Raw genomic sequence first — 27,883 nt, forward strand, 5'->3', positions numbered from 1 at the left:
TTTTATTTACAGTTCTGTACCTCCCAGAGTTCACAGCCTCATGCAATGAAGGCTGCCACCAGAAACATTGCAACATCTTGTCAAATCACACAGTTCCTTCCACATCACGCCCAACTGTGGAAAACCAGAGCTCTCTCCTATACAAGGATAGCTGATATGTTGCATATGGTATTTCATGTTTTATATTTTTTCTTTACTGATTTTTTTAATCCCACTTAATAACCCAGATGCCAGTCACCACGCCAGTAACCACTTTGACACAGTAGGCAGTTTTTGCTTAACATCAGGATTTAAAATGGACCCTCCTGCAATCCATCTCTCAATTCAGAACATCTCAACTTTTGCAAACAAATAAGAGCAAAGATCAGCCCACATCATTTACCACTTTGCCAACTGGCTTCTCATTCCTCAGGCTGAAATCCTTGGCAGTTTGGCAGGGATGCTCTTGTCTGCCTTCCAGCTGCCTGCTGGGATGAGCAATATTTACCATCTTACCCTTCAATCACAGGGCAACAAATAACAGCATGAGTTAAAAGGGGACCAATTCCCATTCCAGCAGGAGTATTTGAACTACTGTCTTCAGGGAAAAAATTCAAACAGCCTCCCACGTACTCACCAAAACTCAACGTTAAGAGCAGCTTTAATCTTTTAGATGCAACAGTGAAAATCTCCAGCCACTTCAGAGGAGAAGCAGTCAACAGCCTAACAGTGAGTGTCTTCTCCATAGCCCAGCTGCTGGCAGCACACAAACCTGCTCTGCCATGAGTTTTCTTTCTGGAAAGCTGTTCAGCATTTCAATGCTGGAACCCAATAATGTGAGTCACTCTGTTTAAAGCATGGTTTCATTTCAGATTAAAAGGGGGGGGAAATCATTTTACATTTTACAATTACAGTCTTAAATTTTACATTCATACGTGATCATTTAGGATTAGATATGCACAGGCATACCTAATTTTAGTGCTTAAAAAATATTATAAATTCATCTCTGCACAACTCAACATGTGAGGTAAGTTATACACCATCTATCAGACAAATAGCAATTCCAATCATATTTAGTGGGATTTAAGAGCCACTCAGTTTTTCAACTGCATTAGCTATAGACAATTTTTACAGCTTTCTCATTAAAAAGTCCCATCTATTCTAACTACATGTAATGAAAGGTTTCTGGCTAACACCAGGTGACAAATGTAAATTAAAACCACAAGAATATCTAATTAAGAAGAACTGGAAAATGATGAAATAAATTTCAGTTTGCCTTATTCTTTTACTAAAATAGGCACTTTTTAAAAAGTAAAACACCAGAGAGAAGTAAAAACTAAATTTACTGTGTCACAAGATTTTACAATAACTAACAAATTGAAACTTGAAAAAATTGAAATAGTCAATGTATTTTAGACCTTCTCGCTACATGTCCTCAAAAGGTACAAAACAAGTCTGCTTTTAAAGGTCAAGATGATAACATCATGCATACATGATAGATCACACACTTTCCCCATGTTTCAATAAAATTAAGAATAAATTTTACAAAAAAAACCCCTCTAAATATTTAAATTTCTTAATTTAAAAGTGATATTTACCTTAAAAAATGTAGTCAAATATAGCAGCCATTGAAAAACTACTGCATTTTGGTTATTACGGGGCTTTATTTCAAGCAGCAAATCTGCTTTAAAAAACACCCTCCATTTTGGACAAAAATATTGGATGCCACAGTTCATGGTTTACATTTACTGTATCATAATTTGCCTAAAGCAACCCAAAACACGCTATTCTATTCCTATTTTAGATAATTGTAGTAACTCATGAGAAGCTAATAGATTTCAAGCAAGGAGAGCAAAACTTCTGAATTTTAACAGTTGGGACTATTAGTAGCACCAGAACATAATGCTCCTTCTCTGATCACTTGAACAAAATATGACAGGATGTTTAACATTACACCCTGAAATTATGCATCCAGACTGAATTTTAGCAAGCATCATACTACAGAATTTTTCCAATTAGGGTGCTAATGTACACAATTGGTTAATTCAACTCTTTCTATTCCACAGGATAAGGCTTTCTACACTTAACCTCCAGATTTCACTAATTAGCCCAAAGTAAAGCACTGAGCTCTGTGGGGTTATCATGCTTATTAACAATCAATTCAAGGATAGCTAGACTTCAAAAGAAGCACCATGCTAAAGAGAAAAAGTCCTATTTGTGTATATGGTAGCAAACGAGTGAGAAGAAACCTATAAAACACCACAAATCTTAGGAAACATTATAAAGTGAAATTCATACAACAAAATTTTATGAAACCTTAAGAAATTAAACAGGAGATTGACTTTATTCTAATATGCATTATAAATAGAAAACCTAATGTTGAAACTATAGTTATTATACTTCACTTACACTCACACTCTGTAGTGATTTACTATGTACTTCTCTAAGCTTTATCTCAGCAGAGTGAACTGAAACACACATGTATCCAAAGTTTAAAAAACTGTACTCTAAGGTCGTATAATGCAAGTAATTAAGGACTGCACATGAAAAAGGCTAAAAACAAGACTCGATGCTAGTTTAATTACAGCTTTCTAAAGTGAATACTCAACTGTGTAATACTAAAGCTGTTTATATACAGCTAGAATAAACAAAAGACCATTTTTCTGTTCACTGAATGCATAATAAAAATACTTCAACATTAATTTAAAAGAAAAAAAATCACAAACACAGCACATTATACAGGTAGGCTAATTTATGCAAAAAAAATTTGATTTCTATTGCTGTAATCTACAAGGAGTTTGTAACCAATTTTGCCAAGATTTGTCTATGTTCTTTTAATATTCTGTTTGCCATTGGGAAATTTCTATTCATTCCATTTCATCAGTACAATGATTTCCATTTCAACAAGCGTGTAGATACAATCTTAAAAAACTCATTTATGAGTAAGCAACCTTAATTTCTTGTATTACAGTGTTCAAGAGCAACATGGGTAATTTTAAAGATACCACACAATATTCTAGTGCAAATGCCATCACTAGGCAGTACTTCCATGCTTGAGATTTCTTATCATACCCACAAAGATCTAAATGTTTTAGAAACCAAATGTTTTGACAGTGCACAAATTACACATGCTCATTTAATATTAAAAATGCATGCAGGGTTGCAGGGTTTCTGGAAAGACAAAAATACAACAGAGAACAGACCTGCTCCTCTCACTACTTTAAAAAAAAATTAAAATCAAATTAGGGTTCAAAACACAGACATATCATGTCCAAAAACCAGCTCTGTTTGCTGCTACTAGCTAACTCATAGCCATCTAAATCCACTACTGAAATCAGTAATCTGTAATTTCCATAAGAAACCATAGAATCACAGAATGCCTTGGGTTAGAGAAGACCTTCAAGAAAATTTACCTACAATCCCTCTGCCAAGGGCAGGGACACCTTTCACTAGACTAGATTGCTCAAAGCCCCATCCCAACCTGTCCCTGAACACTTCCAGGACTGGGCCATCTACAGCTTTTCTGGGCAACCTGTTCCAGTGTCTCACCACCCCCACAGAAGAGAATTTCTTCTTAATATCTAATGTAAATTGACCTTCTTCCACTCTGAAGCCACTCCCCCATGTCCTATCACTCCACATCCTTGCGAAAAGCCCCTCTCCAGCTCTCTTGTAGGCTCCCTTTAGGTACTGGAAGGTTGCTCTAAGGTCTCCCGGGAGCCATCTCTTCTTCAGACTGAACAACTACAATTCTCTCAGCTTGTCTCTACAGGAAAGGTCTTTCAGCCCTCTGATCATAAAAAAATAAATACCCGCTTGTGTAAAACAGTACTACTTTTAATCCTTGTTTCAGATGTAGTAATTTTTTGCTAAAAGTTTAGCATGAAAAGCACAAGATGATTTCTAACTCCCCTTAATCTTAGGTACCAAGTAAATAAGCAGTGGACAATTTTTTTTAAAAGGAAAAAAATATTATTATATTAATTTCACAGATCAAGAACTAAAGACTAATTCAAGCTCTCTGGAAGACATTACTACAGCATCTAAAGTGTTATTGCCTCTATTTTCTACTGCACTTTCCTGCTGAAGATTACAGTCCATTTGGCAAGGACAATAGGAAAAAACCCCACGTGCTAGTCCATCAGCAGGCACAGTTCATAACCTGCCCATTAACCTAGGCTGACTTTATCAGTAACCTTCAGCAGAAGACAGGAGTGATAACACTTGGAATTGCTACAGATAAACCTATCAAAGATCATGATTCAGCACACAGCGTGATCTGCCCAATGTCATATACTCAGCTTAAGAGCTGGAACTTAACAGTAGTTTACAGTCATGAGTAAAAGACAGCTTTCATTAATACACTTTATTACTGAGGGCAAAAATGAAGTCTCTGAATTCATCCTGTAAATTTCAGACTTTTTCTGAGTGCTTTCAGTCCTTCCTTCTTTTCCATACTGTCCAACTCCAACCAAACCTACAAAGAGTAAGAAAAACTCCACAGCTTACCGAGAATACTCTCTCTTGCAACAGAGAAATTTTTTAAATTGATATACTGCAATATTTTCATATGATTGGACTGGGGAGCAACCTTGACCACAGGAACCTGAACTGAAAGAATACTTCTAGATTTGCTCTAGAACACTGATACAAGCCCATCTGTTTCAGCAAATTCAGTTGGAGTTGATTCTTTTACCCATTGCGGCATGCTTATTTTGCTTTCTTTTAAAAAGTAAGAATTCATCAGAGGTACCTTGCATATGTAACACTGGCTGAACACATAATACACCAATCAATATTTATGAATGTATGAATACAATGGTTACTAAATATAGCAGTATACTGATGGTGTTGCTGTGCCTCCTTCTTCACCTACAGGCTGAAGTGAAAACTTCCCAGTACAACCTATAATTTGTTTGAACAGAAACAAGTGTCATCCATCCTCTGAAAACATGTTCTTTTCACAGCTTGCTACACTTATTGCAGCGGACAGCAGGATAAGCTATTCAGGTAAGTAACCTTAGCAGAGAAGGCAAAAACAAATGAGCGGTGTGTAAAATGCATCATGACTACAGGAGACATTCTTGTGAATCAGATTCAATCAGCTCTCCTCATCCACTCAAATGTACTTGTTAGAATTACAGGCCTCAACTCCCTATCTGCTGGAAACGGGATCTAAATGGTAATCCAACTCACTGAATACATTTCAGAAAACACTTTTGTATCAAAATATAATCTTTCCACTAAGGGCTCAGACTTCAATGGCAGAAAAAAAAAAGCCCACAAAGAAAAAATGGGGAAACTAATACAAGATTATTTGTTGTCACTCTTCTCCACAAAAACTTACAAATATTTGTATCACCTCTTCTGGAAAGAAATGTAATTTGCCATAAGTTTATCCACCAAGTGAATGACTATTAAGAGACTAAAAAATTCTTATTTGATGATAACTTATTTGCCTTTTCCACAGTTGTTTACAGAATGTGGACAGTGAAACTAATTTTCAGTATCTTCACTTCACTTAAATACCTACAGAGAACAAGAAATACTAATTTTGCCACAACAGAAATTAGTACTTAATACTTTCCAACTACTACTAAAGTTATAAATTTTTAAGAGCCACATTTAAATTACATATTAACACCTAACAAAGACCTGAAATCTTGAAGGATCCAGTGGTTCTTTCCTTATTTATACCACTGAAGACTACAATTAAACCTATTTTACAGCCTTCTTCATCTACGTATTTATTTATAAATAAAACCAGTCCATTCAAGATGAAGGCAGCAATTTGCCTCATCAATCACTGCTACACTCAAAAATAATTTGGGGCAGGAACTACAGGATAGCTCATTGCTTCTGTCCCAGTAATTTCCAAAATAATATGTGAGTCAGAAATATTACTAAAAGAAGTAATTTCTACAGTAGCTTGGAACCCTAAGCTCTCCCTGTCTGACACATCAGGTTTTCATAAATTAAAGATTTCTCCTCCACATCTGTCAATTAATATTTAATCTCACATTATTTGACACTATCCAGTATTGAGTTTTAAAAGGCTTATAGTAAAATAATCTTAAATCAATTTTGAGTATTGAAACTATAAATTCTTTTGGAATACAAACACAATACTGATAGCAAATATAAATCACCTTAAAAAAAAATAAGATGGTATGGGAACTCAAAATGCCACATGGCACTGACTTGTTCACCTCGCCAGCACACGGACAGCTTTCCCTTCCACCTTTTCTTTGAGTTAATGAAATAGACTGATCTTCATCTGAGAAACCCAGCTTCATCTAACCACCAACAGTCATCCACTGAAAATTTGCTTTCTTAAAATTGTGCCCTCTAAGGTCACTGAGATGCTTTTTAAGAAGCAAGAGCAATAAACAGTTCAAAATTTTCAAATTCCAACAAAAATAATTTTTGAGTCAAAACCTACTTGACATACAAAGAAATTTGGAAACATTTAACCTACAATTACAATTCAGTCTACAGATGATCCTTAGCTATGGCTAAAGGCTTTTGTGCCAAATTAAAAATTTTACTTTTTACTTACTTCATATCTATTTCACTTTTGTTATATCATAATTTTAGCATACTGCTACTAGTGGCACTTACAAAGCTCACCATATTGAGCATTTAAAGCAATTTCACCTTTGAGAAATTAAGGAGAAAAGACATGCTGATTTGGAGGCATCTGTTGTAAAACAATACTAAATGTAGCTGATATTCTTGAATCAGAGATGCATAGTAACCCTGGTAGTTGTTTTACTTGCTCTTCATTTTGTACTGACCTTTTGCAATTGACTCAAATTCTTTTCCTGGCATGGCCTGCAGGATAGTAGAGATGACTTACAGCTCTTCAGCCTGCAGCTGGGTAGATAATGCCCACTTCCCACAAGAGCTGAAGAGCCTACAGCCCCACATACTGATAATAAAAGGCCTATGTATTTTGGGAAGTTCTCAAGACAATTAAATACTGGGTAGGAGAGTTTTGCTGTTGTTATTTTAATTGACTGTCCTATTTTAAGGGGAGCTTTTTGTTTTTGAACAAAAAAACAACTTTTGAAGGAATCCTCAAAATAACCATTTCAGTCTAGAGTGGATTCCATACTGTGAATACCAGTGAACTAGTCTTCTGCAGTTCAGGATTAGCTTCACTCAGCTGTGAAGAGGCAGGATTTCAGACACTTACCATTTTTCAGAGGTACCTATGGGCTACCTGCAGTGGATCCCTGTAGAATACCAGTCATTGGGAAACCAAAATCACAATTCATGTATGTGATCAAAGCTGCAGGATCTAGCATCTTAACAGTCAAGTCTTTGCCAGTCTAGCAAAAGACAGTAAGAATATAAACACAACTGGGTCAGAGAGAAAAAATTTGATGTTGCCCCACTAACGGTACAAACAGGTTTCTGCAGAAGAGTGTTACGGGATACATACACTTCCTGCTGCAAAAAATATGCTTAAAATTAGTTTCAGAAACTAGCATTTAAATTAAGATCTCGCGCAAATAATTGTCATGGAAAGCACACTGAATTTCAACAAGAGGAAGTGTGAGGCAAGGATTCCATTAATAAACCTTATCATTAAATCTACCATGATTAAGTCTACGCTCACAAAGGCTACTGCTTATTAACAGATCTTTCTCATCGCAGCAACATATTAGCTTAAAAGATAGATGAACAGCTTATTTTTACTGTTAAAATGCTGGAGGCTAAATTTAGTTTTTGACAGTGACAGCAGCTCTGATGTGCCTTGGTGGCACATTTCATTGCAATGTTATCGCTACAAACTGGAAAATCCAAACACTGAAAGCACACACAGGAAAACGCTGGTGGATATGCTTAGCATTTAACAGCCTTGTCTATTCAAAGATGATTCACTTAAGAGAAGCTTCCAGCACAATGTCACTTCGAATAAGAATTTCTCCTAATTTTGTCAGCCTTGGACTAAGCAACATCCAGAGTAGTGATGTAAGCTACACTCCAGTGTTCTGGGTTCCACCTCCAGCCAAGAACAGGCTGGGCCATACTCTGGTAATAACCTTGGCAGCACTCTCCTCTGCTTCCTGCACTGCCAATACTAATGAAACAAAACTAGACACAAGAGGTTTCTTAGAAACTTCGTGTTAATGCTGCCTGGCTGGAACTATCTCTGATGCTTGTACTAATTATCCCTGAGCAGATTAGACCACAGAATGCCAAGCCAGTCCAGCAGTCCTTACTGTGCACGCTCTGCTGGGTGACTGCATTTCCAAACTCAAAATTATATTAAATGGTTCACACCAACAGAAATTGCAACAAAGCCATGAGTTTAAAAATCATTATAGCTACATTAAGACAATCATCACCGATGCACCCTGACTACAAGAGATTTAAAATACATAAACTCAAGCAATACATGAAAGTAATTCACATCAATAAAAAATAATCAAGTGATAAAAAAGTAGAAGGCAAGCAGTACAATATACCCATGAAAACCATTAGTTTTTCATTTTATTTGAAGTATTTCACAGAGTAAATGGAGAATGTGCAAAGTGAACAAAGGGATGGCTTCTACACACCAGTAGTTCAGCTTTCTAGTGCCTACATTTTATATAGCCCATTACAGGCCCTTTTATTCCCTCATCTGCAAGCATCAAGTAGAACAGTTATTCTTCATCTAGAGCCATGATGAGTATGTACTTGTACTTCTCAATAATATTACGTTTGCAGAGCCTCAGTTGTTCGCTCTCCTTGGAGGTAGAAGACTGATGTTCTATTTTACTTTTTCAAAAAAGAAGAAAATATTACACTACTCAGCAATTCTTCTCAAATACATATTTACTACTAAGCTTTGAAACACTTTGTGCAGTAACACAAAGCACACAAAATTTAATCTTTTTTATTTCTTTTTCTACCACTTAGAAAGAACATACTTGAACAGGAAAAAGGCTAGCTAGTGTGCAACATCATATGAAAAACTCTAGTCCACATATATCTCAATGTACTTTGATATTAGTATTTGGTACTAGTATTAAGGGAATAACAGTAAACTAAAATTACTGCTTTTGTTATTTTTTCCTTCAAATTCAACAGCAGTCATATAATCCCCACAGGATCACAGAGATACCTGAAACATAATATTCAAAGTTATGTATGCTTCTAATGCTGCCATTTTAAAAGCAATTTAATTTGTAAAACAACCCCTTTATTTATGATTTGCCAAATATAAGTTTCTTTCAAAACAATAATGCTCCAACATCTGAAAGCTTATCCCAAGAGGTACTATTTTCTCATTAAAACCAGAAGTCAGAAACAAACAATTTTCTCCTAAATTAATCTCAACTTTACATGAGAAGAGAAATATCACAGCTAAGCCAACACAAACAACAAATGTTCCCCATCTGATAGTCAAAAAGTGAGGAAAACCACACTTAGAGACATGGTTAATTATGTGCTTTCTAGACAAAATATGCAATCAGAATTATTTTATCTCATCAAATTATTCACTGTGGATACAACCAAGGAGATTAGGAAAAAAAAGACAAAAGGTTCTATTTCCATAAAAAGCATCATTCATACCTGCAATACATGACCCAACATGGCATGAGCCCTAACCACCAAACCACAGACGTCTTGGCATGGATTTCCCCTAACCTCTATTGGAGCACTGAAAGTGATGACAAAACAATTCTCTGGCTCAATGACCCCACCACTTGCCTGGGATGTGAACAGTTGGGTTTTAATCCTTTTTCCAGTGAGTATTTTATTTTCACAGAGCGGAACAACTTCAGTTGTTCCCATTTAGAAAGGGGGCCAAAAGTCTACATAATTAAGCCACTACAATCACTGGTACCAATCTTCACAGCACATTAAATATTGAACCAAAGGCTGACTTACCTTAATTAAGGTGATTCACTTAATGCAGATTTAAGGCATACTGACAAAACAGAGAAAACATGGGACTTCTATATCCAGTACAATTTTTTCCTATGTTTTTTGAAAACATTGCATGCAAAGACAAAAAAAAATCAGAGAGATAAAGTACAAAATATCTGTTAGCCCTCAATCTAAACAGCTAGCCAACATTCCTAGGTCCTTCCTGACTCACCTTCATTAGAATGAAATGAAATTCAAATTAATATTTACCAAGAATACTCATAAAATCATGATTTTATCCAAAACTAACATGACCTTTGCAATTTGTTGGTGCTATCAGAAATTACTGTGCTCCCTAGAGTGTCATCTGTTGCCTTGATGGTTCATGCAAAGCCCTGTGCATTTCTTCCTTCTTGTTAACACTCTCAAAAATTCCATTTCTCTTCAGGAATGCACCAGTGACCCAGCTCTGCTATTTATGATGAATTTTATCAGTCTTCATAGAGTAGTCTTCCCTGTTCCAGACTTATTCTGCTGACTGGTGCCTTAAGCAGCAGCTTTATTGTTTCAGCTACCAAAGGAACACTAAGACCAGTGCCCCTCTAATGAAGGATCTCTACTGCACTTACTGATTTTTACCAGATCTGTTTTTATGGAAGCCATTAACACTCCTCTGTATTCCAAAAGAATATTTTCCAATGTATATTTTAATAGCAAAGTTCAAAACTGCAATTTTATTTCTATAGCTACAAGATCCTGAAAAATATAAACATAGTGAGTGTTTACGTAAGACTACTTTGGACAGATTTCATCCATTAAATTTTATATGCTGAACAGACAAAAGAAATCTGCAAAAAAGTATTCTTGTTTCACAACACAGAACAAATCAAATGCTATTTCATACACCAAGTACCAGTAAGACATTCAAATTTATTTATCCTATAAAAATCAAATGCCTTCTCAAAAAACAAAGCACAGTTTGGCATTGAATGGTATGTTCAGCCTAAACTTCAATAATTGGAATCCACACCCAAAACTAGAGCTCTGTGGTAATGACAAAGCTCCAACAATTTGGTGCCACGTTTGGTCTTCTTTTGCAAAAGCAAAAGGTTTTCCTTAAGTTAAAAAAGCCACACTCTCATAAAAATTTCATTGCCTCTACCTCTTCCCCAAAAATGAAACATGCAGAAAGAATACAAATTTCAGTTTTTAAACATATTTATGCATTCAAGTCTAAAGAACTAGTGTCTAACTTGATTTCGGTTTATTCGAAATCTTAAAATTTTTTACTTATGTTCTAGTTTTGAGCACCAGAAGTACTTGACTTCACAAGGATTATATGCTGTTCCCAACATCACAAGGTATCTTACACAAACAAAACTTACTAATTCCTGAAAGCAACAACTTTCAGGCTTGAAACACAGAATGTGGAATTCTGGAACACTTTGTTTTCCATTTACAATAGGTGAGACTATGCTGTGGTTACTGCATACTAGGCTGAAAGGTTTTTCAAGCTGTAAGACATGCCTGACTACAATGTCCAAAAGTTAGTGTGTGGATAAATTACCTTGAACCTCAAACTGGCTATGTGCAACTGGGCTGTATCTAAGTAAGCAGCACTGAAATCCCTTGTAAGAAGAGGAAAAATTTCATACATTCAGAGGTTTCTTCCAGGGACTGTACCTCTGAATATTGGAAGTCCATATCTTCCATGACTGCAAGTACAAAACTATCTCTAAAATAATTTTATTTCTTTTTTAACCATTTCTAATATAAGCTCTTACTTGTGAACGGAGCAGTACAATACAGACAAAAATATACACCCACCTAGGCAACTACAGCCTACAAACCCCAAGGAAACAGGCACAAACTTCATCCACCAATCTATCTCAGTAACTCATGTAACTCCCAACAACATCAAAAAATAAGGAACTGTGTGGTAGAGCCTAACTGCAGACACTTCAAAATCTCTAAAAGGAAGAAGGATGCCACATTACATAAAGTTTTACTCAGAGAATATTTTAAAAATGGCACTTTTTACATAAAATTCTGATTGCTGCAAGGAAAAAAAAAGGAACAAACACTGCTGACACTTGAGCTGGTTTAACTCATACCCCCAAGTCTCCTTGGATTCTTTTAGTGCCAGCTCAGAAAATTTGAAACAAGTATTATACATTAAAAAAAAAAAAAAAGTCTCTCTATCAAACACTACACATGCAATCATGAATATTCCTTATTTAACTGTGTAAGACATGGTACATAATATTTTATTTTTAAATAGAAAAACACACACCACCTGTGTATGGACTGCAGAGAATAATCGGTTTCTTTTCTATGCCATTTAAAATAAATTTCTATGTCTTTCATGCTGTTCCCTTAAATGGTAGGGTGATAAAAAACAAATAGGAAAGCATAAATGACATCAGTTCCCTGTTGCAAGCAATACAATTCTGAATTGAATATATTAAAAAGTATGATTTCCTGAGAAAAGAGCATAAACCCACAACAGGAACTGAAGTCAGAAATAAGTTTTCCTTGACCCTTATGTTTCTTTCTGGTCCAGAGGTTTCAGTACAAGAAGATAAACATTTATTGAAATTTTAAACTACCTTGGGAATCCATTTCCAGAAACAGCCTACTAGTTATTCAGTTCTGCACTGAAAAAATGATTCCCTTATTAGTTAAACAAAACCCCCCTTACAGAAACAAATATATTTTGAAACCATAGGTCTGGAAAGATAGTCCTTTTAAAAGTATTACAGAAAGGTGAGCTGCTCCAAGAGATTGAAAAGATACTGAAAATATTCCACTGTTTTTCTTGGGGAACATGTACCATAAAATCTATTCTTCTTATCATCATGACTGAATTCAAAAGAATAGATTGTGACCAGGCTCTGTAATGCTACCATGATGCTTAAATCCTTATTTTCAGTTATTACTAACTGAAGGAATAGACAAAAGACTTAGGAAACATTGAAGTAAGATGAAAGACAATGCCATCAAATCAACACAATCACAGATTATGTTTATTTTTTCTTCCTTCTTGGAGAATCTTTTTCAATTTCCCAGCAATTCCTAGGACACTAGCCCCCCTTTTTGTATATTTTTGAGTCCATTTTATGAAATATAGAATTTGCAGCTTTATTGGTTCTATAAGAACAATGAGAATACATTATTAGTAGTAAAACAGACGTTTTCAGAATCCTGTGAAGAATCTCAAAGTGCTTGAGAGATATGGCAGACGTAATCTTCAAAGCTCTGAATGGAAGTTCTTTGATCATTTTGTAACTGTACTAGTCTAAATGTCAAATAATACATGACATACTTTTGCAAAATAAACAATGAAAAATAAAATACACAGTATTCAAATACACACATACAGAAGGAAATGAGATGGCATGTGAGTCAACACATTTACATTTCTTTCTCACCTCTTGTCTAGCCAACACCTCCATAGCAACTTTTCTATTTTGGTGCTCTCCAAAACCTTCCTCAAACAGCAAGCTACCTCTTCAGCTTGCTCCTGCAGCACTTCCCCCTCACCAAGTCTCTAATTCAATTCCAGTGAGCCAAGAGTCATTTGCTTGATCCTATTTCCTCTTTAGTATTTTATCTAATGGGTCTATTGCTATGTTCCAAGCCTAGTACCACAGTTTGTTGTCTTTCAAAACCACTGTCCCTCTTCCCCCCTTATTACTTGACCACTTGGGTCTTGTATCACCCATCAGTACTGAAATTTTTCTGCTTTTCAGCCATGTCCTCCCAGAAGCCTTCTCCCACCCTTTCAATGAGATAAGTGACTGCTTTCATGCCTCAAGGCTAGATGTGTGTTCAGCTCTTCTGCCATCCTCTCCAACTCCTGGACCTGCTTTGAATCCTACATTGAATCCCCAGGGAAGCGGTAGAATCATCATTCCTGGAAGTGTTCAAAAAACAAGTAGATGTGGTACTTCATGATATGGCTTAGTGGTAATGGTGATATTCAGTCAAAAGTTTGACTTGATGATCTTGGAGGTCTTTTCCAACATTAATGATTCTATGATCCACTTCCTCTGTTTCTACTCTGGTGCTGTGTTAACATGTCTGGCAGGAATCCTCCTGTTAGGCTGAATTCTTCCACTACATATGGCTTTTTTTAAATTCTTCCAACTCTACTACCTCAGGAGTTATGCCCAGAAAACAGACACAGCTTTAACTCAGTAGTGTTAGAAGAGTCAAAACTGAACAGAAGCAATATGCAGACTGCAGCGGTGGCCAAGGCCACATTATCAGCATAATGTTCTTTGTGGTCTTTAAATTCTGGACACCTGATTGCCTGAAAGATCTGCAAAAATAGCTTGTGAAACAACCATGAGAGCATTTTAATCTGCATATGCACAATAGCAAGGAAACAAAACTGTTATTTTTGTCTGCCTTATTCTATATTTAAAATTTAACCTAATTTTACTGGGTTGCAAACCAGGAGTTAATGCATTTTTTTAAAAAACTTTATTCACTCTTCCTCTCCCCAAGGAAAGTATAGTCATTTTAACTTTTTCCTCAAGTTGTAAGTACTAGTGGTAGTGCCTATAGCGAATAGAAATTCAGATCAGCGTTTCTCAACGTTAAGATCTATCTGTCTTCTGCAAGATTATCTATTCATCTGCTTATTGACTATCCCTGCCCTGCTTAGTCCCAAGACCTAAGAGGATTACAGAACCTGGTGGCAAGGCTGAAGGCTTGTTAACTTAATAAGGCTGTGGATTTAAAACTGTGTTAAATTAAACAGGTTTTGAAAATGGCTTAAGTCTGCTAGAGTGGATAAGATTTAAGAGTCTCCTTTCTTTATCTAGCTCCTGAGAAAGACCATGTGAGATAGAAGGGCACTGGCACACATGAACAAGTGAAGGTCCACGAGACATTGATTTTCCTTTAGCAAGCTCTTAGCTTCAGAATAAAAGCTTCTTCACTACTCAGGGGCACTTTACCACAGTGCAGTGAACTCAACTTTACTGGATTTGTTTAAAATAAGCTTCTAGAACAGCTATGCCCTATATATGCCAACTCAGATTGTCATCTGATTATCTTTGACTATTTTCCATTTTAACACTTTTAAAAGTCAGAAGTGCTTCATTCTTACCATTTTTTAATATAAATAAAACAAAGACTATAACCTAAAGGGCTAAGATAGCACACCAAAAAAGAATAATTGAAGAGACATGCTTCAAATTATTCAGTATTGATGTTCTGCCACCCCTGTGCAAGTAAGACTACATTCCTTATCTTGGGTTCAGCAGCTTGAAAGTCTGGAGGAAATGTGTACTTTCGTCTTTAATCAGAGCTTCTCAAAAGCTTGTCTCATAGAACTGTGGTTCACACAAGGTAAAACAGTAGTTCAGTTCTTTAAAAAGCTTTCAATGCACATGTATATTTTGAAAGCTTAGATGCTGAAAAGAGAAAGTCAAGAGAGGTAATATGCACATCTTTCCTTTACAAGAAGAGGAAAGGAGAGTTATCTTTCTGCAACACAAATGCCATGAAATAAAATCAGTTTTATTAACAAAGAAATGCTAAAGACTGAGGAGCACTTCAGGTGTTATGAAGTCCAACAGGACACTTGATGCCAGGCTTATCTTCTGAACAGCCCTGGCAGCAGTCCTCCACTTCAGAGAGGAGGAGAATGCTATTTATAGTAATATTTAAACAACACTGAAATGCTTACCTTTGATCAAAAGGCATTGATGATTAATAGCATACTTCCCAGCTAGAAACTACAAAATTCTACTTTGTGCATTTACAGAATATAAAAATGGACTATCTAAATTTTACTCTGAAAAATCAAGAAAGATAGAAAGAACAGTTAACAACAGAACAGAGCTTTTAGTTCAATTAAAAACAAGCAAACAAAAAAACCAAACAGAAATTCACACCATATTCAAAAAATTAAATGTGGAAGTACAAGCATATGAGCAATATTTCAAACAGAATTACTGTGTGAGATGGATGGTGCACAACAGAATCTTGTCCTCATTTGTAGTAGATCAGAAACATCCTTGCAGATTCTGGCTTTTTAATACTTGAAAATTTAAGTGCTTATGCTGGGGGAGGGGAGGGGGCACAGGGTAGAGAGGATTAATCAAGAACCAAATAAGATAGGAACAAAGACCTACACAAGAAATTACTTAAAATTCTTAAATGTTTATACTCTTACACTACAAAAACTTTATTTGGACAATAAATCTCATACTTGGGTGCCACAAGTGTAAAATGAGATCCACAACCCACAGCTTCTAAGGGTACAGCAGATTGCTCATAGGCACACATCACAGTTGACTGTCGTGTACCAAGCAGGCTCAGATTCTGAGACCCTTTGGCAACAGAGTCCACAAATGAAACATTGACTTCCGTGTTTCACTCTTCCTTCAACTGGAGTATCCAAATCTGTAGGTTTCCAGGCAACATTGAATGACATTTTAAAAGATACATATATAAGCATCACATGTCTAAAGAATTAAAAATACTGGACTCGATTTCCCTCTTTGGAGTGATTTCCCTTCTCTCCAGAGCATCTTTCTGAGTCCCAACAATTTCCTGATGTTTTAGAGGATGCAAATGTGAAAACAGATTTAACCAATTGCCAATGTGCTGACCAGCTCGGGTTCTGCACCCAAACTGCACAGCAGCTCTGGCAATATCCATGGGAATGGGATAAGGGGCATGCTCAGCACAGCAAAACTCTAAGCTCCCAGTGTTCTGACAGTCAGAGGACAGTACTGTCATCTTCCCCTCTATACCTAAGAGAGATAAGGAGTGCAGAAAAGAGCACTTGGATGTGTGACCATCTCAAAAGCAGCAATTCTCAGTAAAAAAAAAAAAAAACACCAAAAAAAACCCACAACTGCTCTCCAAAAAGACTCTGAGGTAGTGATGTGAAAAGTAAAGCATGTGATCTCGTTCAACTGACCCAAGAATTCACTGCTGATTTTCCAAGACAAGTTTTTCTGTCTAACACAGAGGGATCTGACAGGAAATGAGGTTTAACAGATGCACACTTTTCCTCTGTGAAGGCAGTAACGAGGTGTATGCACGAACAGGGCTGACCAGATGATATTTCAGCTTTAATTACTGAGACACACTCTTGCCCACACTAGAATGAGGATACAGTCAGTAATTTAAAGGAAAAGAAGAAAAAGAAAAAGCAAAAAGGAAGAATCAAACCAGGAGACTAAGCAATACAGTAATATTACCTTTATGCTCTTCATATATTTAGCAGATCTTAGTCATATATACTACAAGATTGTACACAGAAAATTTTCTATTGAGGCATATGGACTTTCTTATTGTTTATTTTTTTGTTCCTTATGTCTGATACAGTCATTGACAAATGGGACACAAGAGGTAAGAAAACTAGATGTTTTCTTTTTCTTGGAAGTAGTACACTAAGATTAGAGGCAGGGGATTGTTTGAATAAAGGACAACAGTGGAGCCAAAGAAAAGACCAAGGAAGGTGTTAAGCATATCATAAGGAGAAGGCCAAATGCACTGCAAGGGGAAGTTCACCAAAAGAAAGACAAACAACAGATCATAACAAGTTCTAGTTTTATTATCACAGCTGCAGTTAAAGGCTTTCTGTTTTCTGCAGTTTCTAACCACGCACTACACACTGAGGTTCCATTAAAAAACATCTCACTCAGTTAAAGGAGGGGGGAGAAGAAGGATTTCTAGCTGATGCCATCCCAACCAGCTCCTCATACCATACTTGGTGTCTGTTATGCCACCAAATGCATTTCAGAAAGCCAGACACTATGCACAGAGAAACACAGCAACAGCACTACTGACTGACTTTTCTAACCAGATCCTGGATCACCTACGTAAAGCAATTTTATTGGTATTTGATTTCTCTGGTAATATGAGAAAAAAATTCAAGGATTGTTATTATATCTAAAAGAACTGCTTCCCTTCACAAGCCCATTAAAAGTAACAGCTTGAGACTTCCCTTTTTATGCAGAAGTTTAAATTTTCTGAATGATCAAAGCTTTTTGAGTAAAGCAACTCACTGGCCACATTAAAGTGGAGGAAAAAAGACACCATTTCATTTCATGTAGGTGGTTTTAAAGTCTACCTAAATGGAGGAATATTAAACTGGAAAATGAAGGGAAATAGAGACAGCCCTCTCTTCCACATGAAGACACACACACACACACACAAAAAAAAAAAAGCTTGTAAACAAATTAAAAAGGGATTTCAGATTTCAGTATCACATGTAAATAATGTGGACTTCTTTAGTTTATAGATCAGTTTACTTCAAAACCTAATTGTTTTCTAAAAAAAGGGTTTCCACTAGTTTGACAGCTATTTTACCAAGCAGATTAATGTTAATTGGCAGGTTCAAGATAGCTATGCAGATTCAAAGTATGGAATTAAACATTTCTGCATTATCAACACAATTTACACTGGTTATTCTCTTACTCTTTTCAAAACACACTCAAATCTACACACCAGTGTGCCAGTCAGATGCAGATTTCCCTAGCTGAAGGGTGGAACTATGACTTCCACAGATGTTTCAAGTGTCTGGCTTTTCCTCACTGAGGTATTCATGTGATTTCCTATTAAACATCCAAACAAAATTAAATCCTCTTAACAATGTGACACTAAGCATTGCACCATCTTTAGGACAGGAAATGGATTATGAACAGTTCTCCAGTAATGTGGAAGTCAATGATTTAGAGTTAACAGCAGGATATACTGACCTCAGCTGAGACTGTGGAACCATTGTAAAACAACCATGGATACATCCAATATTTTAAAAAAGTCAGTGTCTGCCCTGGAGAGCATAAAGTCTAAATAGTGAGTCAAACAAAGAAAGTACTATCAGTCATATCTGCAGATGGGAAACAGAGGCACAAAGAGCTTTGAGTGACTCTGTACAAGGTCATAAAGGATGTCTGTGGCAAAGCCAGGAACTGAGCCCGGAAGCTCTCAATCCTAGCCCAATGCCTTTGGATACAGAGACAGTTCTTCCTTTTGCTTATCCTCCTTCTCTACCTAATTATTTATCTCTGAAAGGGAACACATTAACACCATAAGAGTCAGTCTCCTTTCATATTTATCATCTCCATTAAATTTTCTCTAGTTTCATACAGGATACAATGGTGTTACACAGAAGTAATTAAAACTGTACAAGAAACTGTAAACATAAAAGCAGAATCTGGTATCTCAGCAAGCATGAAATGAAACAAAAGCATGCATATATGATTTGCAAAGATTTCACAAAATATTTTGTAATGATCACTCTGGAGCATGAATAGGTGTCTATCTCCAGATTCTCAAATGTTACTTGGGAAATTCCCCCGTATTCCTTCTTCTTTCCCCAGATTGATATGCCAAGCATGGTGCCATATGGTATGGAACAACCTTTTGGCTGGGGGAGGTCAGCTCAAAATCAGGTACCATCAAGTAATGATTCTCCAGCCTATGATCACAAATAATAATCATGAAACTAACTGCATTAACCACTGTTTTTTGCATATTTCTACAACTGCTTTTTCCTTTAAATGAGTACACTTGACAATCTGATCTATTATGACAATGGGAACCTCCTCTAAGAGTTACCCCTCCAGCAGCCTTTTCCTGATACATTTCTTTGTATTACTTTATTCCACTAATTTTTGTTCCAACATGATTTAAACATCTGTTCCAATCTACATCTGTTGCTATGCTTGGTGAACCCTATATTTATTTACAATAATGTAATAAAGTTATTGATCCATGAATGCACATTTTCCATCCTATTGTTATCTTCCAGTCTAAAAGGTTTCTTTTGATACTTAAGTTCTGCCAGGATCTTCATAGTCCAGCAAGTGCCATGACTACAAAAGCAGCAGTTGTTTTGACTCCTGTCAGATTTTTGCAACCGGCTCAACAGTCAAACTGTGAGAGCTGCACTCTTCTCCAGGATTATTAGGATAAAAGAAAATTGCTTGCTTACATCATCTATTAAGTCTGACAGAGAAGCCCAACCTGCTTAAGTCCACACAGACCAGAAGGTGGCCCACTGTCCCTACTGCCCCAAGATGTGTGGCAAGGTCAAACACTATGGCTACGGGTGGAAAACCTGGCTCCATTTATTTTCTCTTCTGCCATTACAACTGTTTCAGCAGTTCCCAGGCAAGCCTACTGGATCACAAATGAAGACTGCTGCAGCAGTACAGATACAGGAATTTACAATTTTAGTATTGCTTTCCCTGTTAAACAAACATGAAAATGGATGCATGGATTTACGCAACAAAGCACCACTGCTAAGTATTAGCAGAAACTCATGAAACAATCTCCTCTTAGTGGTTCCTTCTTTCCTCCTCAGTGTAAAAGAATTTATCACAAACAACTCAGATGCTCTGATACTAGTGGCTCTAGCCCCCTCTAACACCTAAAGGAGCATTTTCCAACAGCCTGTAATGATTCTTTACCCTCATTTCAAATCGACTTCACCGAGAATAGTATCTCCAGAGTTTCTAGGGGTTTTCCAGAATAAAAATAACCAAAAAGGGGAAAGCCTCAGGATTTTAACATTGCACTGTAACTTTTCTTGATAAGATTTTCCACTCTCATACAGTGTAATATAGTCATATTACACCACCAATTCTTACTCAGCATAAGCATCAACTGTATCAGGAATGGCCAACTTTTGAGCCATTCATGCTTTTCTCTTGCTAATGGAGATCATTTGAATTATTCTCTTAGCTCTTCCTGCCTATATTTGGTCCAGAACACAGCTGAAAACCTTATTACAAAATATTTTCAATATTTTGTGATGAGATTTCAGACTATCAAGACAACTCTCCTCTAGGTTCTGTGGAAAAGATAGCCCTAACTTCAGAAAGTTGGCCTATAAACAAACTAGAAGGAGACTTAGTATGTCTTAGGCAAACACAAATTCCAAGGAAAAGTAAAACATGGATAATCTTAAATCTGTCTTGGAGAGAACAGCTCTCCAACATCAATCAACTTATGCACACAGCTACATGTAAGACTCCTGCAATATGCATATCCTTGTAAAACAGATATAAGGAACTTAGGATAATTCTTGTTTGACATACTCTGTGAAAATGAAAAAATTAATAACATGAGCATAAACATAAAAGGATGGACCTTAGCATTTTTGAATGCTCTTTTGAAGGAAACAAGGGTCATGATCACGCAGTGCCTCAACAGCCCAACTTGCTCCTGATGACCAGTCACAAGCAGATTTGACAGTAGGCTGTGGCTCTTACAGCCTTTCCAAGCTGTCAACCTACGTGAAGGTTTTCACTTGAAAACAAGGAGAAAAGCATTAAATTTCCATCCATACCAGAGAGAAAGCCACAGTCTGTGTATAACTGTTGTCCCCAGCAAGCTGGCTGCCTGGGACAGAACTGCTGAGGAGACAGCAAACACAAGTTGTCCATCAGGTGCAGTACAGCCAGTACCAGGGAAAGGCACAGGAGGCTTTATACATCAACAGCAGGGGAACAAAATAGGTTAACAACTTGCACAGAGAAATTGTTGCTGTTGTTACAGCAGTGAAACCTTAGAGAGGTTACAGAAAGAAACAGGTTACTCTAGTAGGGGACATACTAGGCACAAGATTTGTTAATCCCCACCCACCACCCACCCACCTCCATTAGTTTTAAGACTCAAGGAACCATTTGTTTGTTTATTGCCATGTGTCACCACATATATACAGAGAATGCAATATACTGTGCAATTACAGGGCTGGCCACTCCATAGTCATTGATACAGTTCAGGAAATCATGCTGCAGTACATGCTGTATTAACCTTTTCTGAAAATTATGGCATTCTCTGAAAGGGCATTTATGAGCTTAGTATTACTACAGTGTATAAGCAGAATGTTTATGACTTGACAGCCTTCATCCACATTCACTTCATTTAACACAACAGCAACTTTCATTTACTAGTTCCCCTTCAGCAAAATTAGTTTAGGAAATCTGACTCTGCCACTCATCTAGAAACAGATTTTCCTCTTCAATTCCCAGGGAGGAACTGTATTTGCAAGCATCTTTATGTTAGAGTTAGCAAAACAAATAGGGCATTCATTTCAACACTGTCCATTAAAGTGGCATTTTGCTTTCTGGACTTTTTTTTTTCCAAAACCACTTTTCATATAGAAAACAGAAAAGTTCATATATCCACCTTCTTATCCATCAAAGTTGGTTCATGTTCTTAAAGGTACTTAAAGGCTTTCTAGTAAAAAATGCTCTGGACAAAGTGGACAAATGATGAGATCATCATCTTTCCCTGTCTCCCAAAGGAAAGAAGGCACAAGAATCCCTGCGAAACTCCAAAACCAAAGACGGAATAAGACTTACTGTAAAACACTAAAAACTATCACTAATATACAATGAGTTTCAGTTATTGCATGAGGAATGCATATGGTCACAGTTTTAATGGCACACGGTACAGGATAAGCTGAAGCAACCTTCCATGTGTTATCACTTTCTACTCTGCGCAACATCTGGGAATGCAAATGTTGCAAAACAGGATATTATAGAACATTAAAAAAAAAAAAAAAAGATAAAATATTCTATATTCAAGTTATTTTGTCTAATAAGGCTTGAGAAACTCTGAAGTGCAGTCTTTCATGCACAGCACTGCACCGGAAACCTTTCTGGAGGAGAAGCAGTCTCTGAAAATACAGTTATTTACAAAGGTCAACACAAAAACACAGAAACAAATTGTAAGGGTTTTTTGTTTTAAGCTGAAGAGCATTTGCAAATGTAAGGTATCATGATAAACACCTTAAAGTTCTGGAGAAGACCAGATTGGTTTTGATACTACTTCGCATTACTTTTTAAGGATTCTACGTTCTGAAAAGAAAACTCATCAAAACCACAAAAACAAACCACTAACAGAAAAACCCCACAGACCACCTTCTCACCAATTAATGTATATACAAAACAAAACTCATTAGCAGGAAATGACTTGATAGTTATAATTTCTATATTCTAAAGCAAAGAACTAATGAGGTCTCTTGCAAGCAGAGAAAGCAATATCAACTAGTGGAAAAACAACTGTATTTTAAATCTTCATGTAAACTTAAAAGGTGTATCTAAGATCTTTTGGAGAGATTCCAATCATGTCAAGTACAATCTGAGAAAAATCAGTGTTAGGCTTCCTTCACTGGGTAAGTAAACTAAATAATTTAGATACACTTCAAAATAAAGACTAGTCCTGCCAAAAACATATTCAAGTCCTCTTCTTGGAACTCCTTAAGACATTTCATAAAAATCTAATAAACTTCACAAGACACCTAAAGCCACCTAAACCATTCAGAAACTCCACTCCAAACATAGGAACTCAAAAAAAACCTTTCAGAGAAACTGTCTTGCTTTGTCATTAGATAAAACAGAGCAAGGTCTGTCATCTCATAAAATTACATTCCCTGACACAGATTCTAGAATGAATAATCACAAATGAGGATACTGAGTCTTGATTATAAGGTATGACAGAGTCTACTGGTTGCATAGCTCTTAGGAAGGAATTAGAGTATATAAAGAAGGCAATGTCTTCCCATCACGGCACATACAACTTCCAAATTCCCTAGAAAAAATACTTGAGGGAAAACTAATAAAGAAATGATGCGGACTAAGAGTACAAACAACTTAGCAGATTACAGGAATTCAAAAATTTCTTTTTCAAGGAAAGAAAGTAAAAATTTAGATACTTAGAAGCCAGTGGCAAAACTTCTCTGCTCATGTTTAACATTCGTTATGTCTAACTTAAAGGAAATTCACTGATTGTAAGAATCATTTCAGAAAGTGCACGAGCCAAAATGAAATCTCTAGTCTTGCAGTTGACATACTAAAAACAATTTCAAATGTTCTTCACAACATCTCCATCCTTAACAATAACTCAACTCAAGCTTTCCACATAAGTTACCTTGCTCTATTTGACTGTCTTTGAATTGGACAAAGACAGTCTTCTTGCCTCAAAACTTCTTGCCTCAAAAACTGAGCATTTCAATAAGGAAGCATTACTAGTATTTATGCAACATTAAACCAACACTGATAGGAACACCATAGTGCTTTGCAAGATATCTGCGGAAATTCTCAAAATTACATTGTTTTGCTGTATTAACTATCTGACTGCCCTTATCCCGAAGGAGAGGCCATCAAACACTTTGAAATGGTGGAGGAAAACACAGGAATGCAACAAAATACTGTCACCACGTGGTGCTTACCCTAACAGGAGGGCTCCGTGCTTGCACCCTTTGCTGCTGTCCAACTTGCGAGCTCTGCAGGTCCTTCGATCCGCAATTAGCTACAGTGTTGATGGGGACCCTCAAAGCGTTTGTGCCGGCAGTCCCACCGCCGGCGCTGGCTTTTCGAGGCCTCTGTTTGATGCCATCCAGTAGTCTAACAAGCAAAATATTACTGGGGAGTTCGTCAACACCGCAGTCCACTAAAGTCCGGCACTCGGGACATCGCAGCTCGTTGCGAGAGCTCACAATGCCCAGCAGGCAGCGTTTGCAAAACGTGTGTTGGCAAGGCAAGACTTTTGCAGAAGCATCAAGGCGTTCTAAGCAAACAGGACACTCCAACAGATCCAGCAAAGCAGATTCATCCATTTTCCTTGTATTACTTAATGAAAAAACAAATCTTTGCAGAATTGGTGTGTTTTGAGCACTGCAAGGGTATCATGTTACATCCATTCCTCTTCTGCCTGTGCTCTAAAATTTTTTGAGGAAAAAAGGCATTAATAAGCTGGAAAAAGTCAGCAAGACTATTTTATATTATGATGTTCATACAAAGAGCAAAATAGGAGATCACTAGACTAATTCAATAAATTAAGCACAAATACAGTAATAGTAATCTATATTAATGTATCTATTTATTTAAAATATTTTAACAAATGCTAACAGCTAAGGTTTTTTAATTCAAGTCCCCATAAATTTCAGTCTGAATGATTTTATTTCCTCAAATTATTCCAGAACAAAGAGCTATCCCAAGTACAGCAGTACAGTAAAGCTTACTTTTCATAGTCCTTAATACATCAGTCTCTCTGAACATTTGAGATTAGCTTTCTTTCACAACAAGAAGATAGCAAAGGTAACTACAACGGAGTCCAAAACCACACAGCCTACACCAACAGGGCATAGCAAAGGGAATTACATCTATGCCAACACTAAACTACGTTTCTACCCTTTCTATGAAAACTGCTGCAGCACATTACACAGCTCAGCCTGGAAAACAGCCTCCAGCTCACAGGGTTTTAAGCTTACCGCAAGCACTGACAAGAGGGTTCATTACAGTGCCGCCTTTAAGAAGCGCTTCAAAAACTATCGCGAAGTGATTTACAGCAGGAAGTGCTACTGCCATAACGTTAGGACAACACGAGCGCTGCGTATGCAGCCACAGAGGCAGGGGCGAGCCCCCAGCCAGCTCCAGCTATGTAGCGATGGGCTGGGAGAGAGAAGGGGAGAAAAAAACCAATCACCACTAAAGAGCCCCCCTAAAAAAAAAAAAAAAAAACAAAACCATTCTGCGAGAAGTCACACCAGGATGCTCCGCGGGCAGAAAAAGGCTTGCTGACCTCGGCAGTGTCCAGCGCCGGGCGAAGTTGAGCGCCTCCCCCCAGCCCCCGCAGCCGCCTGCGGGAGCGGCGCCCCCGGCTCCCCGGGCGCTCGTCCCGCACCTACCTGCTCTCGGGCTCCGCGCCCGGATCGCCTCCCCGGTTCACTGCTTTATATTCCCCTGCTCCCCGGGGGAACAGCGATCTGCAGGCGGGCGGACACCGCGGCAGCGGCGCGCAGGGGTCCCTGCGGGGACACGGGGCGAGCGGGGACGGCTCCCCGGGAGGCGGGGGCGGGCGGGGGGCACGGCGCTGTCACCCCGCCCCAAGGCGCTGGGCAGAGGGAGGGAGGGGTCGGGCCCGCGGCCCCTCCGCCGCACCGCGCCGAGCCGCCCCTCAGGGAGCGCCGGGGTCCCGGGGGAGCTCGAGCGCCGCCTCCTCCCCGTCCCTCACCCGGCTCTCACCGTGTAGCCGCGCCGCCCCCGCTTTGTTCCCGTGAGGAGCCGCCGCCGCCGGCCCCACCGCTGCCTCTCCCGCCGCGGCAGCGCCGAGACTCCCGTGCCCTCCCCGCCCCGCCGCGCAGGGGCCGCTGACGCGAGGCGCGGCACCGCCCCGCCCGGCACCGCCCCGCCGAGGGGCCGCGGGCAGGGAGCGGGGGCGGGCCCGGCGGGTGCCCAGCAGCAGCACCGCCCCTCGCGGGCGGGGATGGGGCGAGGGGCCGCCTCGTCCTCCCCGGCATCCGCGCCTCGCTAGATGCCTCGGGCAGCGGCTGGGGCGGTGGGAGAGCGCAGGCTGCTTCCTGGGACAGGAGGAGCAGGCGCTTCCCCCTGCCTTGTGCGTTGGGGGCAGCCCGGACGGGCACCTGGGGCTGCCACCATCTGCATGGGGGCGGCGGCGAACGAGGAAGAGGGACGGAGGGAGGGAACGAGGGTGGGTGGTCGCTCGCTCGCCCCTCGTAGGGCTGCCCCCGCTCGCTGTCTGTGGTAAGTCATACCCGGAGCTCCGGCCTGCCGCTGCCAGGCCCCACAAAAGGAGGAGCCGCTGTGCCCGGAGCCCGCGGCGGCCCGGCCAAGGAGACTCCTCGTGCTGGGCGGCCTTGTGCGGGGCCAGGGACCTCCCTGAGCCTCCCCCGGCTGTGCGCCCGCAGCTCCCGGCGGTGAGGCCGCGCCCGTTCCCGCTCCGGGGGCGTCAGGGGCCGCCGTGCTGGGCACGGGCCGGGAAGGAGACCGGGCTGCCGTGTCACGTCCATCGCTGCCCTCGGGTGCGGCTGTGCTCCCTCGGGCCTTTGCAGAACGCTGGTGGTAAGGTCGAGTGCAGCGTGTTCATGGGCATGGTTAGTGCTGGACTTGGCAGTGCTGGATTAACAGTTGGACTCGCTGATCTTTGAGGTCTGTTCCAAACTAAACGGTTTTCTGATAGGACTGCTTAATTAAATAAATGATGCCAGAAAATTGGTGAGTGCCTCTCTTCACACGCTCCCCCCACACACACAACCACACACCTCTGTATTCAGGATATGATGCACTTGCTTGTGGGATGTTTTATGTGAGATACTTCTCTGCAAGACTGTGGGAATGAAGGAGGAAGTAAACCCTAAGATACATACAAATTACCATAAACCAAAAAGAAGTTAAAGCCTGCTTTTTTAAAAAATCAAATAAGACTCCTTGTCTATGGCTGGTGAAAAAGCTAGACAAAAGTTTAAGGTCCAGTTATTCATCTTGCCAACTGCAACTCAAAAAAGGAAGCAATCCAGAAGTTTGTGTGTAGTTCTATCTTTCAAGCTGACCCTAAGAAATGGTATGAAACTGTCAGGGGAGGTTCAGATTGGATATTAGGGAAAGGTTCTTCCCACAGCGGGTGGTTGGGCACTGGAACAGGCTCCCCAGGGAAGCTGTCACAGCAAAAGACTGAGAGTTCAAGAAGCATTTGGATAAGGCTCTCAGGCATGTGGTGTGATTCTTGGGGCTGTCCCATGCAGGGTCAAGAGCTGAACTTGATGAGCCTTGTTGGTCCCTTTCAATTCAGGATATTCTGTAACTTTAAATTTGATGTCATCCTTGCTTGAATTCTGTGTGTATATGTAAAAACGCTGCCTTTTTTTCTTTTTTTTTTCCTTTTTCATGCATGGATTGTGTAGGTTTGGATAAGCTGATAGTGTGACAGTCTTTTCTGTCTTACTTTCAGGATATGCTACTTAGTAGTTTCCAATGGTAATGATATTCACTGATTATTAGGATTTCCAAGTAAGTACTCACTCACACTGCATCTCTAATATTTTATTTTACTTTTCAGTTGTAGTAGTGGAAATATTGAAGCTGCTAAATATGTACAGTTCATTAAGAAATAAGGTTTCCTCCCCCATGAATTCTGGAGTTTAGGAAAACTGATACAGATGGGTTTCTGGTCTATGTCTGTGCTTTCCAGGAAGTATCGTAATATAAATAGAAGGGTATAAACATCTGATACATAAGAATATTCCTATGTCTCA

At 38.8% G+C, this 27,883-nt stretch overlaps 1 protein-coding gene across 4 annotated transcripts in view; it reads right to left on the reverse strand.

Moving 5' to 3' along the window:
• The window catches only part of SH3RF1 (SH3 domain containing ring finger 1), an 82,403-nt gene extending 56,444 nt beyond the window's left edge, over positions 1-25,959 (reverse strand). Inside the window, exons 1-2 of one of the 4 annotated variants that reach the window (XM_041395798.1) lie at positions 25,857-25,959; positions 24,062-24,550 (exon numbers count right to left, since the gene is read on the reverse strand). In XM_041395798.1, coding sequence (XP_041251732.1) covers positions 24,062-24,448 — 387 coding nt within the window. In that variant the 5' untranslated portion in view covers positions 24,449-24,550; positions 25,857-25,959. Of the gene's footprint in view, positions 1-24,061; positions 24,551-25,102; positions 25,271-25,519 lie in introns of those variants that run through there. The other 3 variants (XM_041395797.1, XM_041395800.1, XM_041395799.1) reach the window with 3 other exon arrangements.
• Positions 25,960-27,883: the final 1,924 nt, after the last annotated feature.

The sequence above is a fragment of the Onychostruthus taczanowskii genome, unplaced genomic scaffold (genome assembly GCF_017590055.1).
Source record: "Onychostruthus taczanowskii isolate IOZ18803 unplaced genomic scaffold, ASM1759005v1 scaffold12, whole genome shotgun sequence".
Classification (NCBI taxonomy): domain Eukaryota; kingdom Metazoa; phylum Chordata; class Aves; order Passeriformes; family Passeridae; genus Onychostruthus; species Onychostruthus taczanowskii.